This window comes from Pteropus vampyrus, unplaced genomic scaffold (genome assembly GCF_000151845.1).
Source record: "Pteropus vampyrus isolate Shadow unplaced genomic scaffold, Pvam_2.0 Scaffold95, whole genome shotgun sequence".
In the NCBI taxonomy this organism is placed as follows: Eukaryota; Metazoa; Chordata; class Mammalia; order Chiroptera; family Pteropodidae; genus Pteropus; species Pteropus vampyrus.
Window position 1 is genome coordinate 988,788 of NW_011888876.1, and position 10,971 is coordinate 999,758.

Below are 10,971 nucleotides of genomic sequence, written 5' to 3' on the forward strand. Positions count from 1 at the left end.
GGCGGCGACGAGCGGGAGGCGCCGGGTTACGCTGGAGCTGCTCGCGGCCGGCCTTGCGGCGCGCCATGGACTTCAACATGAAAAAGCTGGCGTCGGACGCGGGCATCTTCTTTACCCGGGCGGTGCAGGTGAGGCCGTGCGCCCTGGGCCCGGCGCGGCGGGTTCCCGGGGCCCGGATGTGGGGTGGGCCAGCAGCACCCCTGCAGCAGAGTCTAGGGAGCGCAGGAGAAGCCCCTCCAGGCTGCCGCCCCTTTCCCCGCTTCGCGGACACCTTAGCCTCGCACATCCCCGACTTCTGCGCTGCCCAGGAGAGAGAAAGGCCCCTGGCGGCGGGCCACTGGCCGCACCCTCAGTGTGGCCGGGGGATGGGGACTGAGCCGGGCCTCGGCCCTGCTGCCTACGGAAGTATCAGTGCCCAGCATTTCGACCGGCAGGGTTACCCCGCTGCTCTGGCAACCGCCCAGGGCCCCGATAGGGACTCTGCTGAGGAGGGGAGAGGGCGCCAAGCGGTGCCGGCCTCCCTGCCCTTGCCCAGCAGTGACTCTGGCTCCCGGCAGGCCCTTGCAGGCCTGAGTCCCGGCCCAAGGACTCATTCATGCGCCACGACCCCTTCTCTGAGCCTCAGTCACTGCACCTGTGCAATGGGCTGATGCCCATTGCATCAGCATGATTCCCACAGGTCCCTTTTACACGCTTGGATAGTCAGTCCGGACGCCAGGAGGGCTGGGGTTATTTCCTTTCTGCTCCCTGGGAGGCCTGTTTCCTCATATTTCCCCAGGCCTGGGGGATGGGGAGAAGGCTGGGGTCTGGCTGGGTGCCCTCCTTGGGAAGTTGCCCAGGCCAGTGATGCGGGGATTGGAACAAGTCCTATCCACTTGGGGGCGGAGAGAGAAACCTAGGCAGCTGATTGTAAAGGTGAACACCTAGAGTCAGCTATGGATGTGGATGCTCCCTCTTGTGACCCTGGGAAAGGGGCTTCAGCCTCTCTGGGCCTCAGTTTCTCAGTCTGGAAAATGGGCTTAGCAATTCCCTCCCTCCCAGGATGGCTGCGAGGCTCTGCTTGTGTGTGCTCACTAAGGCAAGCTCACTATTGGTGTTAACATGGTTGGTACTGCGCTCGTGCAGCATGTGACCTTGGGCAAGTCACTTCTCTGGGAGCCTCCATGTCCCCTTCTGTCAATCAGGTGTAACACCCGTCTGTCCTTCAGGGTGTCTTACAGACCCAGGGCATCTGGCTTCTGTGTTTGTCCTTGCCCTGCTGTTGGATCTCTGGAGAAGCCCGGCCCCAGCCCTTCTCTTGGAAGCCTGTGTGGCTGTGTTTACTAGAAAGCCCAATGTCTCGTTGAGGATTTGCTGCTTGGTGTTCGTTCCAAGCCCCATGGGGATGCCAGGCCCCAGAGCCCCTGGGACAGACAGCCCCAGTCCGTCTGGTAGGTGGGAACTCCTTCCAGTGTTGATATGGCTGCCGTGTTATCTGGAACATCTGGGAAGAACCTGATCTGGTTTTCTGCGACTGTGGGGCCCTGGCACCTGACCTGGCCAGGGCTTGCAGGGCCCCGGTGTGGAGAGACTTGAGCCCTATGGTCTCGCTTCGCCTGGTGGGGCCAAGCCCACTGGTCAGTCATACTGGAGTGGGAGCCAGCACCCAGGCCCCAGCCTCCAGGGTGGAGGAGGGAGCTGGGAGCTTTATAAATAGAGGCTTTCTCTGGCTCTGCACGCCCACCCCCTGCTGCTGCCATCTTGCAGGGAGCAGCCTCGGACTGCAGGCATCAGCCTCTGAAGCTCCGGGCCCTTCCCCTTGGCAGGGATGGGGCAGGGTGGCAGGCCAGAGGAGAGAGGGGCCTGAAATGTGAACTGAGCAGGACAGGACACTCAGGGGACCCACCCAGGCCAGTCTGCCCTGGGATAGGAGTCAGCCAGGAGGGATAGGAGGGGGTGTTGTAGTATCAGTGTGTGGGCAGCTCCTCTGTGTAGGACCCGGGGCATGCTGGGTAAGCGCTCAGCCCCTCCCGTGTACCAGGGGCACCTTTCAGAGCCTCGCCCCACTCCCATCTGGTAGAGAACCAGACCCGGGGACTGGGGGAAGAATCTGGACTCTGGACCCCTTTCGCATGGGCGATGCTGAGATGGCTTCCTAGTCCCTGAACTGTGCCTTGAAAGTCAGGGGGGTTTGTGAAGTTGGTCCAGGTGGTGGGAACAGCTCAGCTAAGGGCACTGAGGCAGGAAAACAGGCGTTTCTGGGTACCATGCCAGTGGGGGTGGGGGTGGGCAGTAGAAGCGATAGTACTAATACTATCAGTAGGAATTGCAGTAACAGTACGAGGAGCGATAGAAGTAATAACAATAAAATCCAGGGAGGCGGTGGCATCGTCATCATCCGAGCCAGGCAGACAACAGTGGACATGGGATGGATGCCCAAGAGGCTGAGAAAACCTGGTAGGACTTTGGACATGGGTGGACATGGAGCGTGAGTGACAGAGGGCCACCCTTAACCCTGATAAGGCAGGGAGATGCTGAGGTACATGTCACCTAAACCGGGGTTACTGGTACCATTGTGGTAAGGAAGTCTCTAGGTAGCTCCTGAGAGCCAAGGAGGGTCCTGAGGGAAGCCTGTTACTGAGATGATGATGATAACACCAGCTAACATTCATCAGACCCATACTGTATGCCAAGCACCTTCCAAATATCCCATCAGATAGATTCTGCTATCCCCATTCTCCAGGTGGGAAACTGAGGACCAGAGAGGTGGCTGCCTCCCTGCACCTTGGTTTCCTCATCTGGAAAATGGGGCCGAGGCCACCGGCTCAGAGGGCTGGGTGAGGTGAGTCCTGGTTGGGGCCTGGCTCTGGGAGGCCTCGGTTTGGGGAAGGTGGGGGAGATGAGGAATGGGGAGAGGCGGGGAGGCCTGAGCAGCTGGTCCCAGGTGGAGAGCCGCAGGCTATAGCCCCGGCCGCCCAGCCCTGCAGAGAGAAACCCAAGCCCTGTTGCATAATTGATGGCTGCCAAGCAGCCTGACGAGATGCAGGACTATCGGTGGCTGCCTCCCGCTCTCTGCTGCTGGGGTCGGCCTTGGTCTCTGGATAATTCGTCACTGCCACATAGTCTGGGAAGGGCCTCCAGACCCCTAGCCCGCGATGACCCCGACTCCAGCACAGTCTGCCCTTTCTCAGCCTCAGTGGCATCGTCTGTGAAATGGGAAACTTGACCTGACTGGCCTCGGAGGGCTGTCGAAGTTACAGAGGGGTCATTAGTAAAGCTCTTGGCGTAGAGTCGGGCCACCAAGACTGTCAACAATATCTGTTGTTATTACCGATCTTCCTGCAGTGTTTCCCCTTCTGCTGTTTGGCTGTGACCTTGAGCAGACTCTTTCCTCTGGCTGGAGAAGGCCTTGGTGGCCCTATGGGGACATTCATTCAAGGGCCCTTCTAGATCAGAGGGGCCAGGACTTGGGCTGGTTTCCGATTGTTCATAGGTGGCCCATGTGGCTTCTGCCAGCTCTAATGGGGGACCTTTGTGACATTCTGGTCCCTGCTTGGCCTTGGGGTGGGGCTGCTGAGCTTTCTGGGCCTTGGATGTGCTTGGAGTTGGCTCTGATAGGCTGGCACTGTTCCCCATCCATCACACCAGGCGGTGGGAGGCCGTGCAGTCTTCGTCCCACACAGTCTTTCCTTCCCAGCTGTCTCCGCCCATCAGCTCTTAACAAGTAGCACCGTCGAGCACCAGCCAACTGCCTGCCAGACCCCGGCCTCAGGTCTTCTCATTTCGTCCTCACAACCTATGAAAGGCGTGCTGTGTGACCCATCCTCGTTTTTCAGCTCAAGAAACTGGTGCTTGGAGAGGCAAAACCACTTCCTAAGGTCACACAGCTCATCAATAGCAGAATTGAGACTTAAATCAGGTCCTTCCGATTCTAGAACCATTCTCCCCCCTGGCCCCCTCCCCAGGGGCTCCCAGCCCTCCACTAAGCCTCTTGGTAACCCCAAAACCTGCTTTGTGCCCTGTTTGTTCCGCAAGCGCTTACTGCCAAATTCTTTCCTACAGAGTCAGGCTTGGAGGACCCTTTGCAATGGGTTCCCAAGGGTCCCTTACCCCTCTAAGTAGTAGTAGGCCAGGTTTTGTACAAATGAGCTTTTTTCGGGGGGAAGAGATCTGTAGCTTTCATTGGATTTCCAAAAGAAGCCATGACCCCCAAACTCTGGTCTGACCACCTCATTTCACAGCGGGGCAAGCCGAGGCCCAGGATGGGGTCATAACTTGATCAAGGTTGCAAAGCAGAGGCGGACGGAGGAAGTTTCCTGAGCTTGGGACCTGGGTTCCGGCTAGAGGGGAGGGGACGGGGGCAGGGGCAGTCCTCCCTTCCTCCTTCTGAGCCCTGCCCACACAGTTCACAGAGGAGAAATTTGGCCAGGCCGAGAAGACCGAGCTTGATGCCCACTTTGAGAACCTTCTGGCCCGGGCGGACAGCACCAAGAACTGGACGGAGAAAATCCTGAGGCAGACGGAGGTGCTTCTGCAGCCCAACCCCAGTGAGTGGACTGGTACTGGTCCTGGGGCGAGGGCAGGAAGCTGGTGGCGGAGGCTAGCAGGTGGGACTGGGTGTTGGCTGAGATGCCGGTTAGACTTTGGGGGCCGAGGCTGCTGCGGGGGGTCCCAGTCAAAGAAAACAGCGGACTCGGTGCCAGGTGGGCTCTGTGGAGCGACAGAAACGCTAAGCTTGGCACGGAGGAGTGGAGGAAGTGCCTGGAAAGGGGAACACACTTGGGAGAAGAGGCAGGAGAAACACCAGCTGGGGCCTTGGAACGCGAGGCCCAGAGATGGGGGAGGGGCTTGTCCAGAGTCACCCCAGAGCACGGAGCAAGCAGGAGCAAACCGCAGGAGAGCCCGTGGGCACAGAGGGTCAGAGGGGGCCTCGGGGTAGAGATGCTGCTCTGCTGTAAGTTGGCTGTGCGCAGGGTTAGGGCACAGTTCATATGTGTGTTTTGTTCCATAAATCTATACTGTAATGTGGGAGAAGCGAGGGGGGCCTTGACCTTGGGCCCGTCACCCCCAGGTGAGGGGCCTGGGGCAGGCCTTTCATGTCTCTGAGCCATGGCCACCTCCCCTCTAGAGTGAGGGGTGCCACAGGGTCGAGGGCCAGTCTCATAGGACTGAAGTGGGCATCAGCAAGAGAACACTCTGGAAGTCACGAGGCTGGGCAGGCTCTGGTCTGGGTCTGTTTCTTTGTCGTTGATTTCTGATAACTTTGATACAATGTGTCCTGGTGTGTTGCGCTGTCATTATCATTCGTTTCTATGTATCTGTCGCTATGTCTTTTGGGTCTGTTTCTGTCACTATGGCTTTCATCGTTGGGTTGGACGGAAGAGCCCTATAACTTGGTTTCTGTCACCCACAGGTGCCCGAGTGGAGGAGTTCCTGTACGAGAAGCTGGACAGGAAGGTGCCCTCTCGGGTCACCAATGGGGAGCTGCTGGCACAGTATATGACAGAGGCGGCCGGCGAGCTGGGGCCCACCACTCCCTACGGTGAGCCAGGCCCTGCAGCCCGCGGGGCTCGTGGTCTCCGGCCCTCATTGTCCTCCCTGCCAGCTCCTTCCTTACTTTGTCTTTGTCATTACCCATAGAATACCTGAATTCATGCTAATTGTAAAAATCTCAAACAGTAGCAAGGAAAATAGAGTAAAAAATGGAGGTCTCTTAACCAGTTTTGGTTTGTGTGCCTTGTGTAATGGGATCGTCGTGTGCGTTCTGAAACTTGATTTTTAACCTCGGCGTCGCATTATAGATGTCTTCACAGTAGCACTTTATAGAGCCACCTCAGTCTTGATTTATTTTTATAATCTTTATGTTTCAATTAGAGTAGACATTCAATATTATTTTGTATTAGTTTCAGGTGTATATCCTAGTGGTTAGACATTTATAGAATTTACAAAGCGATCCCCCGACCCGGCACTATACATAGTTATTACAATATTATTGACTATGTTCCCTAAGCTGCACTTATTATCCCTGTGACTACTTTGTTCAGTCTTTATTTTTATTTAATTTTATTTTTTTAATCTTCAGTTTTATAAAGTTTTATCGAGGTATAGTTTACATACCATAAAAATGCGCCTGTTTTAATTGTGTAATGCAATGATTTTCGGTACGTTTAGAGTTGTGCACACACCCCCTCAATCCAATTTAAAGAACATCCCATTACCTGCAAAAAAATCCCTTGTGTTTACTTACGGTTGGTCTCCACTGCCACCCCAGCCAACCACTGACCTGCTTTGTGGCGCTACCGGCCTCCCTGGTCTGAATAGTTCATAGAAATGGAATCATAGAGTATATGGTTATTTTGCATTTGGCTTCTCTCTACTCACGTCATGTCTTTGAGGTTCGTCCCTATGGTAGCGTGTTTTAGGATTTCTTTTTTATTGCTGAATAGTATATTATCGTATGGATTTGATCTGCTCGCCATTTGACACCATTTGACATTTTGGGTTTTTCTGTAAACATTTGCACAGGGACCTTTGTGAATACGTATTTTTTTCGCCTCTCCTGGGTATACACCTAGAAAGTGGAATTGCTGTGTCATGTGGTAAATTTACGTTGAACTTTTTAAGAAATTACCAAACTCTTCCAAAGGAAGTGCCTGCGTGGTTTTATATTCCCACCAACGGGATGGTGTTTGATTTCTAGATATTTGTAGATTTTTCAAGTTTCCTCCTGTCGTCGATTTCTAAATTAATTTCACTTAGATCAGAGAACACACTTTGCATGATTTTAGTCCTTTTACATTTATTAAAACTTGTTGATGGCCTAGTATACGGTCTCTCCTGGAGAATGTTCCACGCTCGCTTGAGAAGGTTATATATTATGTTTCGGGTAGAGTGTTGTAGAGATGTCAGCTGAGCCACATTGGTCAATAGTGTTCAGATCTTCTGTCTCCTTGCTGATTTTGTCTTGTCCTACCTGTCGTCGAGAATACCGAAGTCTATTTCTGTTGAGCTGTCTGTCTCCTTCCGTCTTCAGTCTGTCAGTGTTTGCTTCATGTATCTTGGAGCTGTGTTGTTAGGCCTGTATGTGTATAATTGTATATCTTTCTGCCGAATTGACTCTTATTGTAAGGCACTGCTATTTGTCTCTAGTAACTTTATTTTTGTCTAAAGTCTGTTTTATCTGATAGTAGTACAGCCACTCCTGTTCTCTTATGGTTGCTATTTGCACGGTATACCTTTTGCCGTCCTCCTACTTTTGGACTATTTATGTCTTTAAGTCCAAAGCGTGTCTCTCATAGACAGCCTCTATTTGGATTTTTAAGAAAATACCCAGTTTGACAGTCTTCGCCTTCCGATTGGCCTGTTTAATCCTTTTACCTTCGATGTAAGTGCTGGCGTGGTCGGATTTACATATACCATTTTGTTACCGTTTTTCTCTACGTCTCAAGTCCTTTGTGTTCATCTGTTCCTCCTTTACTGCCTTCTTCTGTGTTAAATAGATGTTTTCTAATGAAACATTTTAATTTTTGTTGCTTTTTTTACTTAAAAAAAATTTATTAGTGGTTTTACAACATGAATTACAATATGCATTTTGACTTACCCCAGTCTACTTCAGAGTAATACTGACGTAGCTCGAGTAAAATATGGAAACTTTGCTGCATTCCCTGTCCCATCTCGTCGTCAAGCGTATTACACCTTTAGGTCTTGTAAGCCCCAAAATACAATTTTATAATGATTGTTTTATGCAGTTGTCTTTTAAGTCAGTTAAGAAAAGTGAAAAAAATTATATTGCCTTTCATGATCGCCTTTATAATCACCTTTACTGGTGCCGTTTATTTATGTGGATTCAAGTTACCATCTGGTGTCATTTCCTTTGAACCTGAAGTGTTTCTTTCATGGCAAGTCTTCTGGCCATGAATTCTTCCCGTCTTTGTTTATCTGGGAGTTGTCTTTATTTTAATAGTGTTCACTTTTAGGAGGACGGTTTTGCCGTATGTAGAATTCTTGGGTGAGGATTTTTTCCTTTCGTCACTTGGACTGTATCATCTCACTGCCGTCTGACCTCACTGTTTCTAATGAGAAGTCTTTGGTTAATCTGGTCCTTGTATGTGATGGGTCACTTTCCCCTTGCTGCTTTTGAGACTTTTTGTCTCAGTCTTTCAACGGTTTGGCTAAGATGTCTTAGCGGTGGATCTCTCTGTTTATCCTATTTTTGGTTTGTTGAATTTCTTAGATATGGAGACTCATGTTTTTCATCACATTCAGCGCATTTTTGGCTATCATTTCTTCAAATATTTTTTTCTGTCCCTTCCTCTCCTCCAGGGACTCATGTTACTCACTCATGTGTCGGTTTGCTTGATGGTGTTCTCCTAGGTCTCCGAGGCTGTCATTTTTCTTCCTGTTCTTCAGATGACATCATCTCTATTGATCTTTCTTCAAAGTTGCTGATTTTTTTCTTCTGCCAGCTCAGCCTGTGGAGCCCTCCCCCGCATTTGCCATATCAGTCATTGTGCTTTTCAACTCCAGAATTCCATTTCTTTTATAATTTTTTATCTCTTTATTGATATTCTTTATTTGATGAGTCATTTGACGTATTTGCCTGTAATTCGTTAAATGTGATTTCTGTTAGCTTTTTAAAAAAATTTTAATTTATTTATTTAAATTAGTTTCAATTCTGTTAGTTTTTTTAGTAACGTATTTGTAGTAGCTGCTCAGAAGTCTTTGTTAAGCCTAACATCTAGGCCTCCTTTGAGGCAGTTTCTACTGATTACTTTTTTCCCTGTGTATTGACCATACTTAGCTACTTCTTTGCGTGTTTCATAATATTTTGTTGAATCCGGACATTTTATATAAAGTAGCAGCTCTGAATTTAGATCCTCCTGTGGGTTGCTGTTGCTGTTTGTTTACAGACTTGCTTTAGCTCATTGTTTAGTCTGTGTCCCCTGCACTGTGCAGCTACTGATTCCTGTGCCTTTGTTTTTTTTTTAAATCATTCTTTTTATTTTTAAGCCTAGCTTCATAGGGGTTGCTCCTCGGGCAGCATGTGTTAGTAGTCAGCCAGCGACTGGTCAGAGGTCGTGCTTAATATTGCACCATTAAGGGTTTACTGATGCAATCGTGAGCTGGCTGGGGAACACGTGCAAAGCAGTCTACAAGTCTGCCCAGCATTCACTTTGAGAGTGTGCAAAGTGTCCTGCTCAGCCTAGGATGAGTAGACAGCTGTGGTTCTCCAGTCTCTCCTGAGCGTGCTACACGCACGCATAGCCTTCCAGTCCACTGGAGAGGTATCTAGAAATTTATCAAGGCCCACTATGACTATCTCGTTTCCCAGATCTCCTGTGAAATTTCTGCCAGGTCTGTTGCCTGTTCCAACCAGCATTCCAGCTTCAAGTTAGCTGTGGTGTTGGCCTTTCCTGATTATTTGCCATTGAGATCACTGTTGTTTTCGGTAGCATCTGTGTGTTTTTCAATGGCGCTCCAGCCCAAATCAAGTGAGCCCCCTCCAGCAGCAGGATTACCAGCCTCAGGGCTCGCCCCTGCCTGGTAGAGCTGTAGCATCACAGAGCTGGAGGAGGTGGGAGCCAAAAAGCCATAGGCTCCCATTGTCCTTCCCAGAGTCTGGTAGTTCTAGAATAAATGCTTCTCAATCACTTGCTTGCCTTTCATCCTTTTCCAGAGTCCAGAAAGAGTTGTTTTCGACAACTGTTTAGTTTTATTAATGCTCTTCGGGCGAGGATCAGTTGTGTTCCTTTCTCTATCATTCCAAACTCCCACTCCCTCCCAGTCTTTTTAATGGCAGTGCAACGTTCCATGTTTTGAATGGCCCACTATTTATTTGTCAGCCCCCAGCCGATGGGTACGTAGATTGCGTCCATGTTTCCCAGGCCGGCCGTGCTGCCCTCAGCATCCTTGCTCCTGCTTCTTCAGCACTCGCTCATTCCTGGGCTCTGAGTGGCCTCAGCCTGACCCTCCTCACCTCCAATTCTGTTTTCTCAGGGAAGACCCTGATCAAAGTGGCAGAGGCTGAGAAGCGCCTGGGAGCCGCAGAGCGGGATTTCATCCACACGGCCTCCATCAACTTCCTCACGCCCCTGCGCAACTTCCTGGAAGGGGACTGGAAGACCATCTCGGTGAGGGACCTGAGACCACTCTGCTTCCCCGTGACCAGGGCAGCCCTCTCCTCGGCGCCGCGAGCAAAGCTCTCCTCCCACGCTGGGCACCGAGCACACCTGGGGCTTCCCCAGACGTGGCTCTTGTGGACTGAGCGACCTGGAGTGGATAACCTTCCTGGTCTGGGCCTCAGTTTCCCCTGTCTTGACCAGATGGCCCCATAGGCCAGTCCTGCCACGGCCCAGGGTCTCACTATTCCCTCTTCCCCACCTGCAGAAGGAGAGGCGGCTCCTCCAAAACCGGCGTCTAGACCTGGATGCCTGCAAAGCCCGGCTGAAGAAGGCCAAGGCCGCGGAAGCCAAAGCCACGGTAGGTGTCCCCGCTGACCTCCCACCACCGGCTCTGGTTAGAGTCAGGGGTGGCGGTGAAAGGACCTGGTGTTTGGCATGACTGCTCTCCTCTTTCCCTGCCTGGAGAGGCCTGGCCGGGGGCACTGGTCCAAGCTGGCCACTTCAGGTCACACCTCTTTGCCATCACCCCCAAGGGACCCTGGCCACCCAGAGCTCTGGGTCCCGGGGCACTTACGGGGTGGGCTGACCAGCAGTGCCCCAACCTGGGCTCAGGGCACCCTGCAGCCTCCCCAGACGGACGCAGTTAGAGTCTCGCATGCTCCCGCCACCCCCTGCCCCCCAATGCTCTGCCTGGGCATGGCTCGCCCTTACTAACTGCCACAGCCGCTGCTCCAGCGCTGGTCCCAGGGCACTCTTGCTCAGGTCCCCCTGTGACAGTGTGGACAACCCGAGAGCAGGACCGCATGCTTGCTCTGGAGCATGTCTGTGGGGCCCTTCCAGGTGGCCCCATGAGACTAGGTCAGGCCGGGGC

General features: G+C 51.9%; 1 protein-coding gene across 5 annotated transcripts in view; it reads left to right on the forward strand.

Annotated features, from left to right (window-relative positions):
* The first annotated feature begins 6 nt into the window (after nt 1-6).
* Nucleotides 7-10,971, forward strand: part of SH3GLB2 (SH3 domain containing GRB2 like, endophilin B2) — an 18,440-nt gene continuing 7,475 nt past the window's right edge. For 4 of the 5 annotated variants that reach the window (XM_011364144.2, XM_023532984.1, XM_011364145.2 and 1 more), the window contains exons 1-5: nt 7-128; nt 4,385-4,586; nt 5,393-5,521; nt 9,976-10,109; nt 10,366-10,458. In XM_011364144.2, the coding sequence (XP_011362446.1) occupies nt 66-128; nt 4,385-4,586; nt 5,393-5,521; nt 9,976-10,109; nt 10,366-10,458 (621 nt within the window). In that variant the 5' untranslated portion in view covers nt 7-65. The remainder of the gene's footprint in view (nt 129-4,384; nt 4,587-5,392; nt 5,522-9,975; nt 10,110-10,365; nt 10,459-10,971) is intronic. The other variant, XM_011364146.2, reaches the window with a different exon arrangement.